This window comes from Amaranthus tricolor, chromosome 3 (assembly GCF_026212465.1).
Source record: "Amaranthus tricolor cultivar Red isolate AtriRed21 chromosome 3, ASM2621246v1, whole genome shotgun sequence".
Classification (NCBI taxonomy): Eukaryota; Viridiplantae; Streptophyta; class Magnoliopsida; order Caryophyllales; family Amaranthaceae; genus Amaranthus; species Amaranthus tricolor.
This window is the reverse complement of record NC_080049.1, coordinates 1,046,768-1,072,703: the sequence shown is the minus strand read 5'-3', so window position 1 is coordinate 1,072,703 and position 25,936 is coordinate 1,046,768. Positions and strand designations below refer to the sequence as shown.

General features: G+C 28.9%; 2 protein-coding genes and 1 pseudogene across 2 annotated transcripts; all 3 read right to left on the bottom strand.

Moving 5' to 3' along the window:
• Nucleotides 1-1,347: 1,347 nt before the first annotated feature.
• Nucleotides 1,348-11,025, bottom strand: LOC130807673 (receptor-like protein Cf-9 homolog; the record flags this gene model as incomplete). Its single annotated transcript, XM_057672975.1, has 4 exons — nt 1,348-1,419; nt 3,349-3,500; nt 4,029-4,248; nt 9,928-11,025. Coding segments are annotated over 4 exons (1,542 nt in total), but the record flags the coding sequence as incomplete, so codon positions are not given.
• Nucleotides 11,026-17,648: 6,623 nt separating this feature from the next.
• Nucleotides 17,649-20,138, bottom strand: LOC130808009 (receptor-like protein 36). Its single transcript, XM_057673443.1, has 2 exons — nt 19,785-20,138; nt 17,649-19,131 (listed from the first exon to the last, which is right to left on the bottom strand). The coding sequence occupies exons 1-2, from the start codon at nt 20,128-20,130 to the stop codon at nt 18,419-18,421; spliced, it is 1,059 nt and encodes a 352-aa protein (XP_057529426.1). The 5' UTR covers nt 20,131-20,138; the 3' UTR covers nt 17,649-18,418.
• Nucleotides 20,139-20,658: 520 nt separating this feature from the next.
• Nucleotides 20,659-22,215, bottom strand: LOC130808011 (leucine-rich repeat receptor-like protein kinase TDR; annotated as a pseudogene).
• Nucleotides 22,216-25,936: the final 3,721 nt, after the last annotated feature.

Genomic DNA, 25,936 nt, shown 5'->3' with positions numbered 1-25,936 from the left:
TATAGAATTACGGATCCCACTATATGCAGCATAGTACTTACCTTATGATATAACATACAAATCAACTTGAATAAACATTACCAGCTTCAATTTGAAAAGAACAATCTAATTTCAATGCTCAAACATTACCAGCTTCCACCTCTTCTCTTCAATTCCTTGATTTGGATCACCGTCTCCAAAAACAAATGAGAAGACCTACAGCAAAGCAATCATATCAAATAGTTTCAATGCTGGGGTACAAAATACGAACGTCATGTCGTTCTGATAATTGAATAAATTTTTTTTGAAATCGGATAATCGGATAATCGAACAAAATACGATAGTTGAGTTGATATTTTGACATAAACAACTTACGTAACGAGAAATCTACAATTTTTTTCAGTTCATTCCAATTCATCAAAGGAACATAATTGAACCCAGAAATTATAAGGCTAAAAAACAGCAACAGGAATTATAAGGCTATTTAGGATTTCTAATGGAAATTTTTCATAAAATTTATAAATTAAAAAAGCTTTTGTGAATTAATTGGAAAAATAAGCAGCATTATCAACCCAGAAATAAAAATGTAATACAAAAAACAAACTCATTAACAGTGTTGATTAGAAAAATACCTGGTGTACGAAAAGGTGTATTTGTGTTAGATGGTTTTAGAACTGATCGACGCCCACGAATCCTCATCGGAGATTTCGCAAGTCGCAAGCGGTGGTTTTTTATCAGTTTTCATCCTGCAAAGTCAAAAATTCAAGAAAAAGAATGGCTACTCTGTTCCCGGCTAAGTTACTCAAGAAAAGTTTAACCAAACCCTCAACAGATGCAACAAGGGATTAAATTAAACCAAACCACCAAAAAGAGGGACCTTCGAAAAATGGTACCAAAATGATTTGCCCCTACACAAGCCGGTCACATGACCCCAGCAGCAGGGTGATAGGCAATTTGTTAAGTTCCTTGTTCTAATACTTTCACTCTGGTATCATTTGTTCATTATCAGCATCATCTGCCTACTCAATCGATGGTTGCGACGGAGCTTGTGCTCCTGGAGCTGCTTCTTCTTGATGCCACTCACTATATCATCTATCCTAAGAAGCATACAGGCTGCTTCTATGGCGGTCTTAAAAGTCTGAGCCTTTACAGTGTATGAATCCCAAATTTGTCAAATTAAGACATTAAACAAGTTTGATTTTACATCTAATAACTTCAAAGAATTGCTTATTCAGATGACCCACACAACACTGTCAATGCTTGTGATCATATTTCCAACAGATAGCAAATTAAAAGCAAGAAAACTAACTTAAGCATTATAATGATTCATATTTAGATTCATCAATGCTTAAGAAAACTAACTTGTGATCAATGCTTTTGATTCATATTTCCAGCATCAAAGCCGTAAGCATCAAAACCAGCATTCATATTTTGATTCATCTTCACCATAAAATCAAAAAGAAAACGAATGATGAAAACCAGCATTCAAAACCAACATTCATCTTCACCATTTGATTCAGAACATCAAGATCAAGAGAAATAGAGAATCAATATCAATTATCAAAACCAGCATCAAAACGAGTAAACGACAGTCGACAAAATCAACATTCAAGCATCAAAACCAGGCCAGCATTCATATTTTGATTCATCTTCACCATAAAATCAAAAAGAAAACGAATGATGAAAACCAGCATTCAAAACCAACATTCATCTTCACCATTTGATTCAGAACATCAAGATCAAGAGAAATAGAGAATCAAAATCAATTATCAAAACCAGCATCAAAACGAGTAAACCACAGTCGACATACTCGACAAAACCAACATTCAAAAATCAAAACCAGCATCAAAACCAACATTCATCTTCAACATTTGATTCAGAACATCAAGATCAAGAGAAATAGAGAATCAATATCAATTATCAAAACCGGCATCAAAACGAGTAAACAACAATCGACAAAACCAACATTCAAAAATTAGGGTTCATAAACGATTAAACGTACGGCGTGACGGCGGTGGCCGGTGGCACTGGGGAGGCAGGGACGGAAGCGCCGGAGGTACGACGTCGACGTGGGGAGGCCGGAGGCGAGGCAAGCAGGCAGGAGGCTTGAAGCAGGGAGGAGGCGATTTTGCTGTTTCGCGTCGCGTGAGGCTTGGCTTTCTGAAGCAAGCTTTCTCTCTTTCTCCAATTTCCCGTGTTTTAGGTTTTCAATTTTTTTTTTTTTTGCAATGACATTGTTGTTGCAACACATAAAATAATTTTTCGCAACGACTCGTGTTGTTGCGTTACCTAATAATGCTTTATAGCAACGACTGGTATCGTTGCAAAAAACAAATATTAATTATTTCAAAGCCCGCGCTCTTTTTTTTATGGCAACGATTATTTAGCAACAACAACGGATTTCGCAACAATTTGTATTTTTCGCAACGAAAAAAATATAGTCGTTGCTAAAACTTGTTGCTAAAAACAAGTTTTCTTGTAGTGTTTTGACCCGACCTAAAATCAATTCAAAATGAATTCAAATAAATGGGTCATAGGTTTAGAAAAACCCTCAATCATTAGGTCAACTTACAATTTTATTAATTATATTGATAATACTTTGAACAAATAATATTAATAGTAAAAAACTTATTATTTAAAAAAAATTACTTAGTTTTTATATTTTGAAGAACATTGTTATTTTAAACAATTTCGTATGCTTATAACAATTGATGATTGATATACTTTTTTTACATGCTAGTTGTAGAGTCGTTAAGATATACTTTTGAGTTTCATAATACTCCCTCCTATTCAGCTTATGTATCCCATTTTCTTTTATGGTTATGGGTTTTTGACTTTTATGCCCTTAGTAGCTTTATCCTATTTTCAAGTGTACCCTCTATTACCCATACTAATTTTCCTCCCTTACATTAAAAACCCATAATACCACTCTCTTTCCTACCTTAGGGTCCCATTTTTAACTCTCCTTAAAATCCGTGAAAAGTCAAATGAGACTCTTAAGGTGAATAGGAGAGAGTAATATTTTACATATTTCAAGTTTCATGCAAAAACAAGAAATTAAGTGATCTCAAGCAAATACTCTTCAAAAATCTTGATTCAAACATTCCGTTAGACAATAATTCTTCATTAAAAAACAAGATCGTACGCCAAACAAGACAATATGCATTAGAAATGACGAACTCAAGCAATTGATAAACAAGTTGGTATAACATATAACATTATGTAGAATTGTTCACATAGCAATAAGAAAAATGTAGCTATGCCTACGCTCTTTCATTTTATCACATTTTGAATCAGAGGCTTTTTACGCACTTTATCCAGCCATTGAGAAATAAGAACAAAGCATACAAAAGAGCATCAGTATGTTACACAAGAGTATCCTCTTTCTAGCAATTCTTCTACTATCAATAACAATGGCAATCCATCGGTCTCATTTTCGAGCAATTCATAACTTCGTAGTGAAGCCTCATCAAGACGAATCAAACAAACAAAAAACGAACGAACCAACAAAATCTTAACTACTAAAATTCATACCAATTGATCGAGTACCAAAAATCACATATTAGTAATTAACCATAAAAACTATAAACTACAAATACAAGTTAATTTATTATCTCAAGATGAAATCAACATCAAAACTAAAACTTAGGGTTGCATTTGAAAAGCCCTAAAATTTGATGAACCCTAAAATGTGAAGAAGCCAATAAGAATTCGAGAAATCAAAATAAATGACCCAGTCATAAAAAAACAAATTAAACCAAACAAGTAGTAATATAGATCATTATCAACGACCAACATTCAAAAATTCAAATTTCTAAATAAACGAACTCAAAGATCAATCAATGAAAAAAATGAACTAAACTTATGAATGTTCAAGAATGACAAACAAAATTCAAGCAACCAAAAATCCAAATTAGAACCCTCAAATTTCTGAATAAACGAACTCAAACATCAAACAATGAAAAACATGAACTAACCTTATGAATGTTCAAGAATAGATCGAGAGACAAAGATGAAATGAAGCAATAAAGGAAGACAGGGCGACAAACCAGTGAGATCGAGAGACAAGGATGAAATGAAGTAAGAAAGTGAGGAGGATTTCAGGAATGAGATGTGAAGCATGAAATGGGTGAGAGTAGAGATCACAATGGATCCTGGATCCGGATCTGTTTTGACGGATCTAGATCCTAATTTTTTGGACCCAGCGGATTCGGGTCGGCACCGGATCCATATGAAATTCACGGATCCGGATCCAGGTGTAAAAAAAATCTGCATTATCACCATATAATGATATAAATATAAGCGATTATATTGCTAATCTAGTCATAAATATCGTAGAAAAAACATTTAAATTTTTATCAAACGAATCATTTTAGTTATTTTATTTTATTTTATTTATTTATTTATTTATTTTTATCAAGCATGGAAAAGTTTTCTTGTGTAATGCTTATATTTGCAATTATAATTTCAAATCAATATGACATTGCGTTAGCTTCTGGGTGGACTCATGTAACATTAAGAAATGATTTATTAATAATGTTACAATTAAAATTCATCACAAATCAAAGGATGATTAATCCGTGTAGTATTCCTGCCTAACTGCTCCTTTTTTTTATTATTATTTTTCCGAATAATACTGCTAATAATGTTTAAAATCTCGGTATATGAGTTGTTTGTTTTTACTTTACATCATATAATACTCCCCCCCACATTATTTTAGTTGTCACATTTTCTTATTTGACAAAATCATTTTAGTTGTCACATTTCTATTTTTGTCAATTCTTTTTTTACCTAAATACCCTTAGTTCACACATGTAATTACGAATATACCCTCATATACCTTACTTACCCAACTACCCTTCACTACTTACTTAACTACCATCTTTTTAATGGACTCCACACCACCCTTAATAATCGTGCCCAAGCAAATGGGACAATTAAAATGGTGTTGAGGAAGTATATAATTGTATATTATATCAAACTATCAATTTGAAATAAAATTAAAGTAGCCTTTTCCTCTTTATTTTATATTTACAAATACAAAATGGGATCAAGCGTGAAGCATTCTCGTTCAATATTAAAAAAAGTGAATGTTTTTTTTGGGATAAATTTTGCACAATAGCCATAAATGGTAGGTTTTTTCATGTCACGAAAAGATATTATTTCATATTGGCATAAGAAATGTTTAAGAAGATTTATCAAATATTAAGCCAATAATTTGGCCTTAAAAGGACGACTACCCAAAATATAAAAACTAGACCATTTCAAGTGCACTTCGACCAAAACAAAATCACATTATTGGCTAAATTAAAATTTATTTGATTAAAATATAAAAGCCTACATCGTATACAATTCTCAATGTAAATTAACGTTTTTCGAGCAAAAGTTGTTAGTTAAAATAAACATAACTAACATGACCCAAATTACTAGAAACAAAAAACTTCCAACGGATATAACAAATAATACATGTTATCTTATTAGTTTAGTGTGCTATGAATTATATGACAACTAATTTATATAGAGTTGCATATAAGACAAACGAAGACGAAATGATTTAAACTGCGTCTAAAATATTATTTGAGAACATCCACAACCTTAAATTTTAAAAATATATTTCTATTAAAACTAATGGATGGGTGGGCTTATCCTCAAGTATTTTTCATGTTGCTACTCCATAGTTAATATTAATGTTGGGATTTTACACGTCATAATTTTAAAATTTTAATAAATATTATTCGTATCTGCCTGTTTAACAGGGCGATCAAATCAGGCTTAGTGGGCAACACATTCATAAACCTAAGCTAAAATCCTAATTTATTTCTTTGATCGAGTTAGTTTCTTGACACGTGAATATGTTATAGAATATATATATATATATATATATATATATATATATATATATATATATATATATATATATATATATATATATATATATATATATATATATATATATATATATATATATATATATATATATATATATATATATATATATATATATATATATATATATATATATATATATATATATATATATATATTAAAGTTTTGTTGATTTGGTTACTCTATATGATATTCGGTGCCAACACCAATGAGACATAAAGTCACGTGTTCAAATCTCATCTATCCTTTATTTCTTATAGAATATTAGCAATAGTTTTGAAAATAATATGTGTTATTACTACATTTACTCTTATAATCTAAATAGCTTTGGTGCAAAAAAATATAATAAAATTTATAGCATATCTATAAAGATACAATCATGAACTTAATCTTCTAGACAACTATTTTGTTCCCAAATGAAGGAAATAAAGATTTGAGCATTTTCATACACAATTTCGTTTAAATCTACCTTAAGCTATTTTGTTCACAATTTTAGCTTAAGCTTTTAGTTTCCATAAATATTTTCCTCCATATTGAGTAGACTTGTACTAAATATCTAGTAATATGTAGCTTTAGCCTTCAAATATTTTGAGCAAGTATATTATCTACTACTAATATAGAAATCCGTATAATGCACTATTGTTATTATTATTATTAAGATATAGAAGTATTATGGTTTTTAAACAATGATATGATTATATATTACTTTATCAAGTTGAAATTTACACGTTAAAATTTTATAATCAATATAATTATAACAAATTAATAATAGTCATATTTTTTTCACTTCCCTTGAAAGTATACTATTCCGTCCCTTTAAATTAGTGACAAAAGAGAAATTGATTATTTTATAAGAATGTGGATATTTTATATTAATTAAAGAAAAAATAAATTGTGTGAAAGAAATTAATAAATGAGACTTAACATGTATGGATGAGATAAAAAAAAAGTGATGGACCATTGTCCAAAAACAGAAATGATTTAAAATGAGTGAGATAGCAAATAATGTTAGATAAGTGGGATGAAGGGAGTATTTTTTTTATCATTATTCCTCCCCTTTCTTGATTTGTACAAAATATATACTTGAGATTAATTTCGTAGGACGTAGAATACTTTATAATACACTATAAAAAACACAAAAAAAAATAGATAATCAAAAGTATACAAATATTAATTTAAAAATACGACCCACAATTTACCTCTGTCTAACGAATACTTTATACAAAAAAATTAATTTCTTATTTTTTATGTTTTATGTTAAGATATGTAAAAAACATAATATATTATTTTTTTAATGTCTTGTTTTATAAATTTATTCATATAAACAATCAATATAGTAAAAATATAATAAAATATAATAATATGTAATAGAATAAAATTAACTTTACCTTATGTAGTTCAATAGATATAGCAATTAACCAATTTAATTATTACATGTGGAAAATTTTTACTGTGAGTGTGCCACATGGAATTTTTCAATACTTTTAGTTAATTGTATGATAGTAGTAGCTCGATTGATTATTGTATTAGTTAATGAGAAATAATAAATTTTTTATATAATTGAATATTGAAAATTAATTAATAGAGTCTTACTCTAATACAAAAATGTTTTTGTTTTATCAAAATTTTTAAGGGAGGATATTGAGGATATATGTACTCATCCGTCTCTTTGATTTTGCTACATTGATAAAATCCCGTCTCTTTGATTTTGCTATATTGATAAAATCGAAATTAAAGTGAGAGATTTTTATGTATTGTATAGCAAAATAAAAGGATCATAATTTCGAACTTTTATATATGGTTTGAATATATTTTTATTTATTTTTATTACCACCAAAAAAACATTATAATAGATTTATCAAACCCCCCCAATCATGATATGTTCTTATACAATCATTCCCACTTTATCAAACTTCTTGATATTTTGATTTTTTAATTAATAACTTATTTGATTTATCTTAAATTTATATTTTTTAGTAATTATAATTAAAGTTTGATAAAATTTATTAGTTTATATAGAAAAAAATCAGCTTAATGTGTAAAAATTAGTTAGTAATTGTTATGGGTAAAAATCCAGTTTTAGTCAATAAAATTTTTTTTACTCACTAGTACTTCACATTAAATTAGTAATTTTGAATGAGAAAAATAATATGCAAGCAATAACATTCAGTTTTTTATAAAATAAGTGCAAATCATTAAAATTTGATTAAAACGAGTTTTTAGTAAATATAAATTCAATTAGGTAAAAATCAGTATTTATTAGTATTAAACACTACAAATTAGTTATAAATAACAAAATAATTTCAATGCAATCCAAATAATACATTTTGATGAACTCAACATGATATGAGTTTAACATATAATTCAATTCACTTTTAAAATATATGAAATTATATTCTATAATTGAAATAGATTATACAAGATGGGAATGGGTATGATATGTCCGTTACTTCTCCCCTCGGACCGTAACTTTGTGCGGGACACTAGGCTGATGACCATGACCATGACTTTTACAAGATGGTATTACGACTTGGCAATCAAAAATTGAAAATAAAATAGCACATTTTATAAAACTTAATACAAAATTTCATTCTAATTATCACTACTTAACATCAATAACTAAAAAGAGACTACACCGTAAAAATACTTCCAAAAATAAAAAGAGACTACAACAATTTATAAACTTCATTATTACAAATTCATAAGTTGAATTCAAGAAAAAAGGAATATCTAAATGTTTGTCAAATTCAGCTTTATTAAAAAGAAAAATAGTTTAAACAAATTCATAAGTTAAAATCAATTCCGTATAAAAGTCATGCCAATTTCTTTTAGATGTCCCACCAAAATTAGAATGAATAAAATATCTTACATTATAAGTAATTTATAAGTCATGCCAATTCCGTGTTTTATAAGCAAACTCACTTTTATATTTTTAGTAATTTATAAGTTAAAATATATGAGACCTTATTTGAATTGTTTCGATTCAATGTTTATTAATTTCTAGTTTCCACAATTTTTTAATAGCATAAATAGAGATATTAACGATTGAATTTGTATATTGAAAAGTGTGAAAAAACAAATGGTACAAGTAAAGAAGAGTGAAGAAATTCTTTCTCTTAATCAACAAGAAAATAAAGGCACAAATTCTTTCTCTTAATCTTTTTCTTGAATTTGGATTATTAAAATTTGTAGATGAATAGTGAAACGAGAAATAAATTGGCAAACTCTGAAGAACAGAAAAAAGTCTGTTATTTATCCATGGCATTGTGTGACCATTTCTGGGTAAAGACTACAATTACTTTTAACAGTTGAAAATTGTGATGTTTTGAAAAATTTTTAATCATTTTATTAGAATTAATTTACGACTAATTGAAAAAAGGAAAGATTAAGAGAGACTGAGAGAAAAGTAGGAAAATAATAATCTAACATTTTATTTTCTTTTCCCAACTTGAAAATGACGATTAAATTTAATGGTGACTTAAGTTATTGGCCCTTTTCAAGATTGAGCCCTAGGCGGCAACACTCCTCGCTTACACCCACGGTCGGGGTTGTGTTATTGTAAATATAGTAAAAGCTGAAAATTAATTTAATGATCAAACTTGGAAAAACGAAATCAACTAACTTAACAATGCAGTGGAAAACATGACATTTTATGCTTTATAGACATCTCATGAAATGAAATGTTTCTTTCTTAGATAGATTATCACATTCACCCATTTGGAACACATTTATAATTTTTTTATGGAAAAACAATGCTATTATCACAAAATATAATTATGAATAAAGTACAGTGAAAAGAAAAAGGAAATGCTACAAATTCAAGTAAAGCCCAAAAGGGCCCATTCCATCATACTCTACTTCTTGCTACAAATGAAAACTTTCTCAGATAGATGATCACTTTTAGTTCTTTATTCTTCTTGTTCTACTTCTTCTACTGAAATGGTGGTCATGAAAATCAAGTAAAGCCCATTCCATCTTGTTCAACAATTTAAAAAGCCAAAAAGGCTTCCCTACTGACAATATGTAGTACCCCCAAGCCAAACCAACTATTGTACCACTTACAAATCCAATCACTACAACTTCCCACATCGATAATTTTGTTTTTTCTTCCACATTATCATTGTTCAAAGATTGCACAACATTATTGTTTCTGCATTCAAGTAATGGTGCTCCACACAATTCAAGATTTCCCTGGTACGAATCAGATAAGAAGGTATCAAAATTGTTACCATGGGGTATAGGCCCTTCCAGTTGATTATATGAAACATTAAAAACCTCGAGAAATGTTAAACTAACAAGTTCTTGAGGGATTTCACCGATAAGCCTATTTGGTGATAGGTCTAAACCATCCAACAATGATAAGTTCCCGATGGATGGAGGGATGTTTCCTGTAAGGAGGTTATGCGAGAGATTAAGATTTCGAAGTGCTCGCAACATCCCTATAGAATGTGGAATCTCTCCTTCAAAGTGATTATTAGACATATCAAATGTTGACATAGAAGTAATTATCTTCTTATATTCCAGTTGCTTCCCCTTTATTATCATCTTGATGGAGTACATATATATATTATAATTACCAAATTCATCTTCTAAGTACCTTGGACTTCCTATAGTAGTAGACATGTCCATCATGGAACGAAATTGTTTGATGTACATGAATGGCAACTTACCACAGAAATTATTGTTTGAAAGGTCGAGAATTTGTAGATTTGAAAAAGGAGATGTTGCAATCTTTGATAAATTGTTGCTTATATCTCCATGAAATTTATTAAAGGGTAGGCTGAGAACCTCTAAAGACGGAAGGCTACCTAACCAATAGGGGAATACATCTTTGAATTTGTTGTTCCTCAAATTTAGGACTTTCAAGTTTTGACATTTAGATAAAGACCTTGGTATAGATCCTTCTAACTGATTGTCAGTGAAATCTACATATTCTAATAAATCACAAGTAGAAAATGCTGATGGAATGATGCCCTTGAAATTATTTGATTGGAGATTCAATACAACTAATTGAGTACTATTATTGCCCAAGCAATGAGGAACTTCTCCATTAAACTTGTTATAAGATAAATCAAGGATTTGAATATCAACCAAGTTGCAGATAGAATAGTTTTTAAAATTCGTGACATTGTATCCTGGAATGCATGACAAATATGAAATAATTTAGAGAAAGTTGTAGCTTTATAAAATAATGTATAAATACATTATAGTAAAAGAATATTCTACCAAGAAATTTAATCTTTTTTGAAAAGAAAAAAAAATAAATTTGACCACATGACTTCTTAAAAAGTTAGAAATTAGTTTAGAGTACATGTAATCACGTTAGGATAATTCCACTCAACTTTATGGAATATCTTGTTTTAAAAAATAAAACGATAACTATAAACTTAGTGTACTCGTAATCACGTTAGGATAATTCCACTCAGTAAACTGTGCTGTGATGCTTCCAATCTTGGCATATTAGATGTGAGATAATTGAGATATTTTCTTTTTATAATCTTTATTAATGTATACAATATATAAATATCAAAAATCAAAGAAATACATTAAAGATAATTTGATAGAACTTGTTTCATATATTTTTATTGGTTACATTAATCAATGTTATAAAAAAAAAAAGCAAATATGAAAAATCTTAATAATACAAGAAATATATTATTATTAGTGACAAGCGAATTCAAAAAAGAAAATAATTATTTAACAGTTGGTCTGGTCACTAGTTTGATGCTGTCAATTTCGCGTTTTTATTTGTCAATTTCGCGCGTAAAGTAGGTCAAACATGGTTTGTTATGCACGAAACTTGGCACACAACACTATTTGGCATATATTATTGTGTTGAAATGCTTAGAATTGATGATAATAGTCATATGCTAGAAATTAGAAGTTAAGTTGCGATTTTATGCGTTTTTAAGCGTTTTTGTCAATTTCGCGCGTAAAGAGGTCAAACATGGTTTGTTATGCACGAAACTTGGCAGACAATACTATTTGGCATATATTATTGTGTTGAAATGGTTATAATTGATAATAATAGTCATATGCTAGAAATTAGAAGTTAAGTTGCGATTTTATGCGTTTTTAAGCGTTTTTGTCAATTTCGCGCGTAAAGAGGTCAAACATGGTTTGTTATGCACGAAACTTGGCAGACAATACTATTTGGCATATATTATTGTGTTGAAATGGTTATAATTGATAATAATAGTCATATGCTAGAAATTAGAAGTTAAGTTGCGATTTTATGCGTTTTTAAGCGTTTTTGTCAATTTCGCGCGTAAAGTACTCAAACTTGGTTTGTTATGCACGAAACTTGGCACACAATACTATTTGGCATATATTATTGTGTTGAAATGGTTAGAATTGATAATAATAGTCATATGCTAGAAATTAGAAGTTAAGTTGCGATTTTTAAGGGTTTTTAAGCGTTTTTTTCAATTTCGCGCGTAAAGTAGCTCAAACTTTGTTTGTTTTGCACGAAACTGGGCACACAACACTATTTGGTATATATTATTGTGTAGAAGTTGTTAGAATTGAAAATCATAGTCATATTCTAGAATTTACGTGTTAAGTTGCGATTTTATGCGTTTTTAACCGTTTTTGACACTAACATCTATTTTCTCTTAGTGCTTTCAACAACCTTCTGGGTCCGTTGATTGCGGCTACTACGCGCTGAAGTTCATGGACGATATTATTAATGCCGTGAAGGAGGTTGGAGTCGAAAATATAGATGCCGTAAGTATTTGTTACTTTCTTAATTAAATATATTATTGGTAAAATCTAATGTTTCTATATTAATCTTTTATTTTAATATTATATATAGGTTTTAAACGACATTCCGAGGGAAACACGCCCTTTGAGAAGTGAAGAGATGCGCGAATTAAAAGACAAGATTGCCGTGTATCTTGCTAATATTTGTCCTTGATAAATTGTAATTATAGTATAGATTATTTTTTATACTTTAATGTATATATATATATATATATATATATATATATATATATATATATATATATATATATATATATATATATGTACGTACATAATATTATATTATATATACGAGCGAGAGTTTATTATTACAAAGAGATTAATGTTGATTATCTGTGATTGTATTATTATTGCATTATTAAAAGGATAAAAAGGAAAATAAAAAAAAAAATATGCTATTTGCTGCGGTTATGCCACGACCGCAGCAATTAATGGGCCAATTTATTTGCTGCGGTTCCTCCCAATGACCGCAGCAATTAACACACACTTTTTGCTGCGGTTTTGCCCATGACCGCAGCAATTAATGCATTTTTTTGCTGCGGTTAATAACCGCAGCATTTAAAATAGGCTATTTGCTGCTATCACAATTGCTGGGGGCCAAAACCGCAGCAAATAATGGCAAAAAAACCGCAGCAAATGAGGTTTTTTCCACTAGTGAATGTTGCTGTAATATTGCTGTACCCTGTTGAACTCAGATTCCTTGCAATCAGTAATTGAATTATTTGCACTATCTTGAACTATGTGTGAATCAGTAATGTTGCTGTACCCTGTACCCTGATGTGCTTTGAATCAGTTCACAATTTGAAGATGAGTATGCAGAAATGTGGAGCAAAAGAATTTAACTGATCAGTGAAGTTGAGTATCAAAGTGTGCTTTGAATCAGTACTTTTTGTGCTTTGAATCAGTTCACAATTTGAATATGAGTATGCAGAAAATATGTGCAGCAATGTGTGTAATGATCAGTAATTGAATAGTAATTGAATAGTAATTGAACAGCAATGTGTGAATCAGTAATTGAACTGATCATGTGTATTTAAGTTGAATAAGTGCAGCAACTATGTGTTTGAGGTTGAACTGATTGTTTGAATCATTGAATCATTAACTACTGAAATTGAATATGTGCAGCATGTATTGAACTAATCAGTAATTGAACTAAAATTGAATATGTGTTTGAAGTTGAACTGATCAATTCAGTAATTTAAGTTTATTATTAGCAAATCATTAATTGAATCAATTGTACTGACTGTTTGAATCAATACCTACTGAAATTGAAGCAGCAAATGTGTTTGAATCAGCAATGTGTTTGGATCAGCAAATTGAATCAGTATTTCCTCAATCATTAATTGTGTTGTGCAGCAATGTGTTGTGCAGCAATGGATCAGCACAAAATGTATTGGCCATATCCAGAAAACTAAACACAGCACAGCACATCACTAAAATCATCCTGATTATGTATTGGCACAACAATTGGCACAACAATTGGCACAGCAAAGAACAGAACAAACCAACAGAAAACACAGCACAGCACAGCCTTGACTAAAAATTTAATTCATTCAATCATCATCATCATCATGTTACAATATCCAAATCAATGTTACAATTAGGCTTAACTAGGTCCTAAACTTCAATTAGTACCCTTGATTTTTACAAGAAACACCAACACAAAACAAAACAAAAACCCTAATACAAAGCTAATAATCTGATTTACATGCTCCCTCTCATTCATCCATTTCTTCTTAATCATTTTCATTTCTGAAAATGCTTGTTCCTTTTCATGTTCCAAGCAAGAAATCCTTGATGTCAAAATCTTGATTTCGGTTGCCAATTGTCGCTTTTCCTCCACAAGTTTGTTAGTGAGTTTTCTTTGCCAAACAGCCATTTCAGGTTCATCAACCCATTTAAACTTTTTGCAACCCCTCGATTTTGTATCAGGATCATAAAAAACGCAAGTATTAAACCTTCTTCCAGGATTTTCCTTGGTCCATGAAACCCTCCTTGCAAAGGGAACTCCACACCCACATTTTTCAATTGAAGAATTTTTGCTTGAAGAAGAAGCAGACATAACTGATTAATTGGAAGAAAACGATGATCTTTGAGAGAATTAGGGTTTATCGCAAATGGGAGAAAAGAGGATTGAATGGAAGATGAAGCAGGATTGAATGCTGCGAAGTGAAAAGAAGGAGAATTAGGTTAATAAAGGTAACACGTGACTGGCACGTGCTGGTCAACGTCAAAATTACCGGTCAAACGCCTAATTCCGTTACAAGGTAGTCTTTTGCAAAATATTGTATTATGTAAGGTAGTTTTTTGCAAAATTTTTTATTTAAGGTAGTTATTTGCAAAGTTGGGTTTATGTTAGGTAGTTTTTTAACATTTTGCCTTTTTTTTATTACAAATTAATCTATTCGAAGAAAAAAACAAAAGTGAAAAATAAACTCAAGATCATTTTACACGGGAAAGTAATACTTGCTTCCACTAAGGCATGGAAAAAAGAAATTAAAGTAAGTGTTTTTTTTTCAAAACTGAGATAATATTATAATAAACGTGTACATTTTGACCCGAACTAAAATCAACTCAAAATGAATTCAAAATAAATGAGTCATAGGTTTAGAAAAACCCTCAATCATTACGTCAACTTACAATTTTATTAAATATATTGATAGTACTTTGAACAAATAATATTAATAGTAAAAAACTTATTATTTTAAAAAAAATTACTTAGTTTTTATATTTTGAAGAACATTGTTATTTTAAACAATTTCATATGCTTATAACAGTTTATGATTGATATACTTTTTTTACATGCTAATTGTAAGATCGCTAAGTTATACTTTTGAGTTTCATAATAATATTTTACGTATTTCAAGTTTCATGCAAAAACAAGAAATTAAGTGATCTCAAGCAAATACTCTTCAAAAATCTTGATTCAAACATTCCGTTAGACAATAATTCTTCATTAAAAAACAAGATCGTACGCCAAACAAGACAATATGCATTAGAAATGACGAACTCAAGCAATTGATAAACAAGTTGGTATAACATATAACATTATGTAGAATTGTTCACATAGCAATAAGAAAAATGTAGCTATGCCTACGCTCTTTCATTTTATCACATTTTGAATCAGAGGCTTTTTACGCACTTTATCCAGCCATTGAGAAATAAGAACAAAGCATACAAAAGAGCATCAGTATGTTACACAAGAGTATCCTCTTTCTAGCAATTCTTCTACTATCAATAACAATGGCAATCCATCAGTCTCATTTTCGAGCAATTCATAACTTCGTAGTGAAGCCTCATCAAGACGAATCAAACAAACAAAAAACAAACGAACCAACAAAATCTTAACTACTAAAATTCATACCAATTGATCGAGTACCAAAAATCACATATTAGTAATTAACCATAAAAACTATAAACTACAAATACAAGTTAATTTATTATCTCAAGATGAAATCAACATCAAAACTAAAACTTAGGGTTGCATTTGAAAAGCCCTAAAATTTGATGAACCCTAAAATGTGAAGAAGCCAATAAGAATTCGAGAAATCAAAATAAATGACCCAGTCATAAAAAAACAAATTAAACCAAACACCCAGATCCGGATCTGAATCTGGATCCTCCTTTCAAAAACGATTAAGAAATGATTAATCCGTGTAGGATTCCTGCCTAACTGCTCCTTTTTTTTATTATTATTTTTCCGAATAATACTACTAATAATGTTTAAAATCTCGGTATATGAGTTGTTTGTTTTTACTTTACATCATATAATACTCCCTCCACACCATTTTAGTTGTCACATTTTCTTATTTGGCAAAATCATTTTAGTTGTCACATTTCTATTTTTGTCAATTTTTTTACCTAAATATCCGTAGTTCACATATGTAATTACGAATATACCCTCATATACCTTACTTACCCAACTACCCTTCACTACTTACTTAACTACCATCTTTTTAATGGATCCCACACCACCTTTAATAACCGTGCCCAAGCAAATGGGACAACCAAAATGGTGTTGAGGAAGTATATAATTGTATACTGTATCAAACTATCAATTTGAAATAAAATTAAAGTAGCCTTTTCCTCTTTATTTTATATTTACAAATACAAAATGGGATCAAGCGTGAAGCATTCTCGTTCAATATTAAAAAAAAGTGCAAGTTTTTTTTTGGGATCAATACAAAATCTTCTAAATTTTGCACAACAGCCATAAATGGTAGGTTTTTTCATGTCACGAAAGTATTAAATTCTTTTTCCGTGTTTTTACTCGTAGGATAGTTGATTTCCGCACTATTCATTAAGCAAACTCACTTTTATATTATTAGTAATTTATAAGTTAAAATATAGTCATATGAGATTTTATTTGAATTGTTTTGATTCAATGTTTATTAACTTCTAGTTTCCATAATTTTTTGATAGCATAAATAGAGATATTAACGATTGAATTCGTATATTGAAAAGTGTGAAAAAACAAATGGTACAAGTAAAGAAGAATGGAGAAATTCTTTCTCTTAATCAACAAGAAAATAAAGGCACAAATAAAAATATTGTTATTGTTCTTTGGTTGCTTAATCTTTTTCATGAATTTGGATTATTAAAATTTGTAGATGAATAGTGAAACGAGAAATACAACGGCAAACTCTGAAGAACAAAAAAAAAGTCTGTTATTTATCCATGGCATTGTGTGACCATGTCTGGGTAAAGACTACAATTACTTTTAACAGTTGAAAATTGTGATGTTTTGGAAAATTTTTAATCATTTTATTAGAATTAATGTACGATTAATTGGAGAAAAGGAAAGATTAAATGAGACTGAGAGAAAAGTAGGAAAATAATAATCTAACATTTTATTTTCTTTTCCCAACTTGAAAATGATGATTAAATTTAATTTAAGCACTCCTCGCTTACACCCACGGTCGGGGTTGTGTTATTGTAAATATAGTAAAAGCTGAAAATTAATTTATTGATCAAACTCAGAAAAATGAAATCAACTAACTTAACAATGCAGTGGAATGACATTTTATGCTTTATAGACATCTCATGAAATGAAATGTTTCTTTCTTAGATAGATTATCACATTCACCCATTTGGCACACATTTATATTTTTTTATGGAAAAGAAATGTTATTATCACAAAATATAATTATGGATAAAGTACAGTGAAAAGAAAAAGAAAATGCTACAAATTCAAGTAAAGCCCAAAAAGGCCTATTCCATCATACTCTACTTCTTGCTACAAATGAAATGTTTCTCAGATAGATGATCACTTTTAGTTCTTTGTTCTTCTTGTTCTACTTCTTCTACTGGAATGGTGGTCATAAAAATCAAGTAAAGCCCATTCCATCTTGTTCAACAATTTAAAAAGCCAAAAAGGCTTCCCCACTGACAATATGTAGTACCCCCAAGCCAAACCAACTATTGTACCACTTCCAAATCCAATCACTACAACTTCCCACATCGCTAATTCTGTTTTTTCTTCCACATTATCATTGTTCAAAGATTGCACAACAGTATTATTTTTGCAATCAAGTAATGGTGCTCCACACAATTCAAGATTTCCCTCGTACGAATCAGATGAGAAGGTATAAAAATTGTTACCATGGGGTATAGGCCCTTCCAATTGATTATATGAAACATTAAAAACCTCGAGAGATGTTAAACTAACAAGTTCTTGAGGGATTTCACCGATAAGCCTATTTGATGATAAGTCTAAACCATCCAACAATGATAAGTTCCCGATCAATGGAGGGATGTTTCCGGTAAGTAGGTTATGCGAGAGGTTAAGATTTCAAAGTGCTCGCAACATCCCTATAGAATTTGGAATCTCTCCTTCAAAGTGATTATTAGACATATCAAATGTTGACATAGAAGTAATTATCTTCTTATAATCCAGTTGCTTCCCCTTTACTATCATCTTGATGGAGTACATATAATCACCAAATTTATTTTCTAAGTACCTTGGACTTCCTATAGTAGACATGTCAATATCCATCATGGAACGAAATTGTTTGATGTACATGAATGGCAACTTACCACAGAAATTATTGTTTGAAAAGTCGAGAATTTGTAGATTTGAAAAAGAAAATGTTGCAATCTTTGATAAATTGTTGGTTATATCACCATGAAATTTATTAAAGGGTAGGCTGAGAACCTCTAGATACGAAAGGCTACCTAACCAATAGGGGAATGCATCTTTGAATTTGTTGTTCCTCAAATTTAGGACTTTCATGTTTCTACATTTAGATAAAGACCTAGGTATAGCTCCTTCTAACTGATTGTCAGTGAAATCTACATATTCCAATAAATCACAAGTAGAAAATAATGCTGATGGAATGATGCCCTTGAAATTATTTGATTGGAGATTCAATACAGCTAATTGAGTACTAGTATTGCCCAAGCAATGAGGAACTTCTCCATTAAACTTGTTATAAGATAAATCAAAGATTTTAAGATCAACCAAGTTGCAGATAGAAGAGTTTTTAACATTCGTGATACTGTATCCTGGAATGCATGACAAATATGAAAGAATTTAGAGAAAGTTGTAGCTTCATATAATAATGTATAAATACTATAGTAAAAGAATACTCTACTAAGAAATTTAATCTTTTTTGAAAAGAAAAAAAAATAAATTTGACCACATGACTTCTTAAAAAAGTTAGAAATTAGTTTAGAGTGAATATTGCTTTCTATGAATGGTTACAAAAAATATTTGACATAGATGAATATTGGAAACATTTGGATTAAGATTTGAAATTTTGGATTTTATTATTAAAAAAAATATTCTGATTTGCCACCCTATTTATTACTCCCTCCAATTTCATATGTTATTCTCAAATAAATTTACGAATTTTAGAATATTTATGTGGGATGTTGATTGATTCGTCTCAATATATTATTTCTAAATATCAAAAATCAAAGAAATACATTAAAGATAATTCGATAGAACTTGTTTCATATATTTTTATTGGTAACATTAATGAATGTTATAAAAAAAAAAGCAAATATGAAAAACCTTAATAACACAAGAAATATATTTTTATTAGTGACAAGCGAATTAAAAAAAGAAAATAATAATTTAACAGTTGGAAGTCTCAATTTATGAAATGGCGAACTATTTCGAAAGATGCAATAGGCATTGCTAAAGATTAGTGTACCTGTAATCTGTGGTGTGATTTTTCCAATCAAGTTATTGTTGGCAACCGACAAATAACTAAGACTCGTAAGCTTTCCAATGTTGATAGGTAACTGACCCGTGAGTTGATTATCTTTCAAATTTAGGACTTTCAGGTTTCTACATTTAGATAAAGACCTAGATATAGCTCTTTCTAACTGATTGTCAGTGAAATCTACATATTCCAAGAAATCACAAGTAGAAAATGTTGATGGAATGATGCCCTTATAATTATTTGATTGGAGATTCAATACAACTAATTCAGTACTAGTATTGCCCAAGCCATGAGGAACTTTTCCATTAAACTTGTTATAAGATAAATCAAGCATTTGAAGATTAACCAAGTTGCAGATAGATGGAATGATGCCCTTGAAATTATTTGATTGGAGATTCAATACAACTAATTCAGTACTAGTATTGCCCAAGCAATGAGGAACTTCTCCATTAAACTTGTTATAAGATAAATCAAGGATTTGAAGATTAACCAAGTTGCAGATAGAAGAGTTTTTAAAATTCGTGACATTGTATCCTGGAATGCATGACAAATATGAAAGAATTTAGAGAAAGTTGTAGCTTCATATAATAATGTATAAATACATCATAGTAAAAGAATATTCTACCAAGAAATTTAATCTTTTTTGAAAAGAAAAAAATAAATAAATTTGATCACATGACTTCTTAAAAAAGTTAGAAATTAGTTTAAAGTACATGTAATCACGTTAGGATAATTCCACTCAACTTTATGGAATATCTTGTTTTAAAAAATAAAACGATAACTATAAACTTAGTGTACCTATAATCACGTTAGGATAATTGCACTCAGTAAACTGTGCTGTGATGCTTCCTATGTTGGCATATTAGATGTGAGATAATTGATATAATTTTTTTTTTATAATCTTTATTAATGTATACAAAATACAAATATCAAAAATCAAAGAAATACATTAAAGATAAATCGATAGAACTTGTTTCATATATTTTTATTGGTTACATTAATCAATGTTATAAAAAAAAAAAAAAGCAAATATGAAAAACCTTAATAATACAAGAAATATATTTTTATTAGTGTCAAGCGAATTCAAAAAAGAAAATAATAATTTAACAGTTGGAAGTCTCAATGTATGCAATGGCGAACTATTTTGGAAGATGCAATTTAGATAGGCATTGCTAAAGCTTAGTGTACTTGTAATCTGTGGTGTGATTTTTCCAATCAAGTTATTGTTGGCAACCAACAAATAACTAAGACTCGTAAGCTTTCCAATGTTGACAGGTAACTGACCCGTGAATTGATTATCTGTCAAATTTAGAAAATATAGTAACTTACAAGTCCCTAAACTCTTAGGGATTGGACCAGTAAGCTTATTTGAAGAAACATCTAGGTATCTCAATAACCCATTCGTCCCCAACTTATGTGGAATACTTACTGTAAAGTTATTTCCCGAAAATTGAAGTTCTTCTAACTTAGATAAATCTCCAATAAACTCTAGTATGAAACCTTGTAAGTTGTTTTGACAAAGACTTAAGTACGTCAAGTTTGTAAGAAGAGAAAAAGAATTTGGTAACTCACCATGTAATTGATTACATGATAAATCCAAATACATCAAATTTGTAAGAAGAGAAAAAGAATTTGGTATCTCACCATGTAATTGATTATTTGATAAATCCAAATGATTCAAATTTGTAAGACGAGAAAAAGAATTTGGTATCTCACCATGTAATTGATTACTTGATAAACCCAAATAAATCAAATTTGTAAGAAGAAAAAACAATTTGGTATCTCACCATCTAATTGATTAATTGATAAATCTAAACTTTTCAACCTCTTTAAGAATCCTAAGTCATAAGGAAGTAATCCTGAAAGATAGTTGTAAGAAAGATCCAAAACTTGAAGCTTTTGAAGATTACTAAACTCTTGCGATATTGTACCAGAAAAGTGGTTCCCACCAAGGGAAATGCACTGAAGCTCCAAAATATTAACAAATAAAGGGAGTGGGCCACTAAAATTGTTTGATTCTAGGTCGAGATATTGGAGTTTTGTAAGGAGAGGAAGAGAAGACGAGACAAGCCCATAAAAATAGTTATCTTGGAGAGATATGTTTTTTAGGTTTGTAAGAAAACCAATTTGAGGAGAGAGAGTACCATTGAGATCTAAGTTGGAGATCTTCAGGGAAATGATAGTGGGAGAGTGAGAAGACGAAGAGCAAGTGACGAACGACCAATTGCAATGGTGAGTAGTATTCCAAGATGATAGACTTTTATGAGGATCATCTTTAATGGCAGATTTAATAGCTAAAAATGCTACTTGTTCTGATAATATTTCGCCATTGATGAAGCTAATATTCAGACAGTGAATAAACAAGAAGAAAACAAGAATTCGCATTTTGTTATTTTTGTTTCTTTTACTTTGATGGGTAGAATACTAAAATTGAGATACAGGATGAGAGGAAAATGAAAGACTATTTATAATGTGTTAAAATAATCTAGAAAAATCCAGAATTTTAATTAAATATAAAAAATATCTAAACTAAAGAATTAAAAAATTAAAAGTATCTAAGATAATATAATAGAAGTTTCTAGAAAAAGTAATTAAAAAATAAAAATATTTAAGATATTTTTCGTAAACTTGTAACTAAACTCATCACTATTAATATCCATTGATGTAATCAATTTTGAGCAATGAATAAGAATAGTCATTTTACATATTCACTTATCTTCCTCTCCAAATAAATCAATTTAATATTTTACCATCTAAATTTTCCTACACAATACTATGTAGTTCTTTTTGAAAGCAACTTAGGATACTACTTTAATGTATCCTTAAATATGTATCTATTGTATTCAATTATAGCAAATAATTTCATATATTTTAAAAATAAACTGAATTATATGTTAAGGTCATATGGTGTTTTTAATCAAAATGTATTATTTAGATTGAATTGAACTTAATTGTTTTTATCAAAATGTATTATATTATACTGATTTTTCCTTATCAATGAAATTCATCCTTATTGATTTCGTATTCTTTTTCTTATTCAAAATTACTAATTTTGTTTGAATTAAAAATTTTTTTTAACTCAAAATAAAATTTTAACTTATAACAACTTATTTTTACGACATAAGCTGATTTTTATTGATTTAAACTAAATTTTATCAAACTTTAATTATTTTTATTAAATAATATGAATTTAAGATGAATCTAATAAGTTCTTGATAAAAAAAATAAATATCAAGAATAAAGTTTGATTAAGTGGGAATGATGATCTCTTCAAAAAAAACTGAGAATGATGATCAAAAAACGAAGTCATAATTGGGAGACATTTGATAAATCTATTTTCATGTTTTATTCAGTGGTAATGAAAATTAATGAAAAATAAATTTTGATCATATAATAAAAATGCTCCTTCCGCCTCTTTTATTTTACTACGCAATACATAAAACCTTCCATTTTTGTTTTCGTATTGTAGCAAAATTAAATAGATAAAAGAGTATATTTGTACTCTAAGAATCCTCCCCAAAGATTTTTTTGGCAAGATACATAAATGTTATTTTGCACTAACATATAATTCGAACCCCTCAAGTGATAATGAATGAAAATAATTTTGTAGAAGAAAAATTATTTTTATTAGAATAAAACAATCATAATCATAAAGTCTGTTAAACAATTTAATATATTCAAATATATTAAAGTTTTATTTTTATTCTCATCAATTAATACAATAATTAATTGCATTACTAGTAAGCTAGATAATATAGTACACTTACTCAAAACAATTGGAGCTACATACTTTCTCCGTCCCTTTCAATTTATTTCTAAAAGTAATAATTTTTCTTATAACATATTACATATATAACTTTTACGCGATTCAGTGTGTTATTTCGATCATTTATATATTGAAATATGCAAATCTAAATATTATAAAAAGTTAATATTATGAAAGTATGCGATTAAACGATTCAAACAAGATCTCACTTGACTATATTTCTTCTTACACATTAATTACATAAAATAAGCTTGAACAATTAATAGTATCAAAAACCGTAATGTAGCAAGTATTTCAGAACCGAGGAAGTAGATATTTAGTAGTACAAGTCTACTAAAAAGCCAAGTAAACCATGACTTTAATTAATGGAGCATAAGCTATTAAGGCCTCAAGGTACAACTTTGTCTTTATAGACAAGACTTTGACCTGTATCAGTCAAATGGACCCATGCCCCTCTGAAACCTTCGTTACGCTTACGCTCATGGAGAGATACTCTCTTCATCTTATGAGAAAGCATTATATAATTTAAAGATTTGAGTGTTTTTTAAGTCATATGTTATTAATTCAGAGAGATAACGGAAATATATAATTATTTAAGGAAATTAATTGTGTGGGTATGAACTAAGCTGGTTGGAGAACGAAGAAAATTTTGACATTATCAATTTCCTTCATTTGGGAAGGAAACAGTCTAAAAACTAAGCTTTAGATTGTATATTTAGGATATGTTATATATTTTATTATATCTTTTCACACGAGAGTTGTTTCAATTACAAGAGTAGATGTAGTTACAACACATACCTTCTTCAAAACAAATGCTAAATATTCCATTAGAAAGGAATGATAGATGAGATTTGAACCACTACAAAAAAACGGTGAAGTTCCGACTAAATCACCGACTAATCGGAAATAGTCGGAAATTTCCGTCTAACTTACCGACTAACTGTAGTCAGTCGGACATTCCAACTAAATTCCTACTAGCCCAAAATTGTAGGAAAATCCGACTAATCACCGACTGAAAAGATAATCGGAAATTTCCGACTGCCCAATATAGTCGGTATTTAGTCGGAATATTTGGAGGAGGAGGGTTGGTCGGTATTCAGTCGGTGGGTAGTCGGAATTTTATATTTACAATTTCCCAATCGCCGTCCTTTTCCACCCTTTTCCCTCAATTAATTATTTAAATTATTTAAATATTTTTTATTTTTTATTTAAATTATTCTTGTAACTTATAATTTATGTTGTATATTTTATTTATATTATTTTTTATTTTATTATTATTAGAATTATTTTATTTTATATACATTTTTAATTTAGTTGAAATTTTAATTATTAAAGTAAATTATATTTTTATTTAATATTGAATATTTTTATTATTAATGTTTGTTTATATAATATTTTATTAACCTAATCTATGTTTTATTTCATATTTTAAATTTGCAGGACTTTGAAAACTTATGGGACTTTTAAAACTTAAAGGATTGTGTTATTAATTTTGGATATTATATATATAATTGACATTTAATTGGTTTCTTGGGGAAATGTGCAGTTGATAGTGCTAAAGAAATGATAGGTACATTTAGCCTTAAAATATTTTATTAACCTAAAGATACAACACCTTCAGGTTTTTTTGCAAGAGGCTCTTACACTGCTAAGTCAAAGCTATATTATTAATAATGAACTTTAAACAATTATGTTCCTTTATATGCACACAAATTATATATATTATTAATAATGAACTTTAATGTTTATTTACAGTTTAAAGTCATTAGTTATAACATTAAAGCGTTTACTCGCAATTTTAAATTCACCAAGTATAACCTTAAAATATTCTCTTACATTTAAAAGTGATCACTTATCATTTCACACACAAGTATATAAAAGAATAACAAAAAATACGCTTAAGTCTACTTACCTTTTTTTATAACTTTTTTTTTTATTCATGAGACAAGAGAATCAGTACAAGCAATGGAGAAGAGAATTAGTATTTTCTTAGTATTTATTAGAGTTAAATTGAACTTATTAGAACTTATTTAAACATATTAGACTTAGAAATAAGTCTAATAATATATTTGTAATTTATGCTTAGGGTTGACCAATAATGCTAATTATCGACTTTTAATTTTTTGGCCAAAGGGGATTCATGTGCTATTATGCTACTATTGGTTATAAAATACATCGGTTTTTGCTCACACCATAATTTAATACTAACAGAGTATATAATATATTATGAAGTTATTTATTAATTATTTTAATAAAACCTAATGTTATACATACTTTATCAAATACTTCACTATAAAATAGAAACAAAAGTCAAATGAATTATTGGCTAAGAAGAGTTTAATATAAGGAAAGGACATCATGTAGCAATCATTTA

Bases quoted from the DNA above. Each gene is read 5' to 3' on its own strand.
- LOC130808009 (XM_057673443.1), bottom strand. From the start codon at position 20,130: ATGCTTGATTTATCTTATAACAAGTTTAATGGAAAAGTTCCTCATGGC. The intron at 19,132-19,784 runs GTACACTAATCT...CATGCATTCCAG, and splicing joins AATCACACCACAGATTACAG to GATACAGTATCACGAATGTT.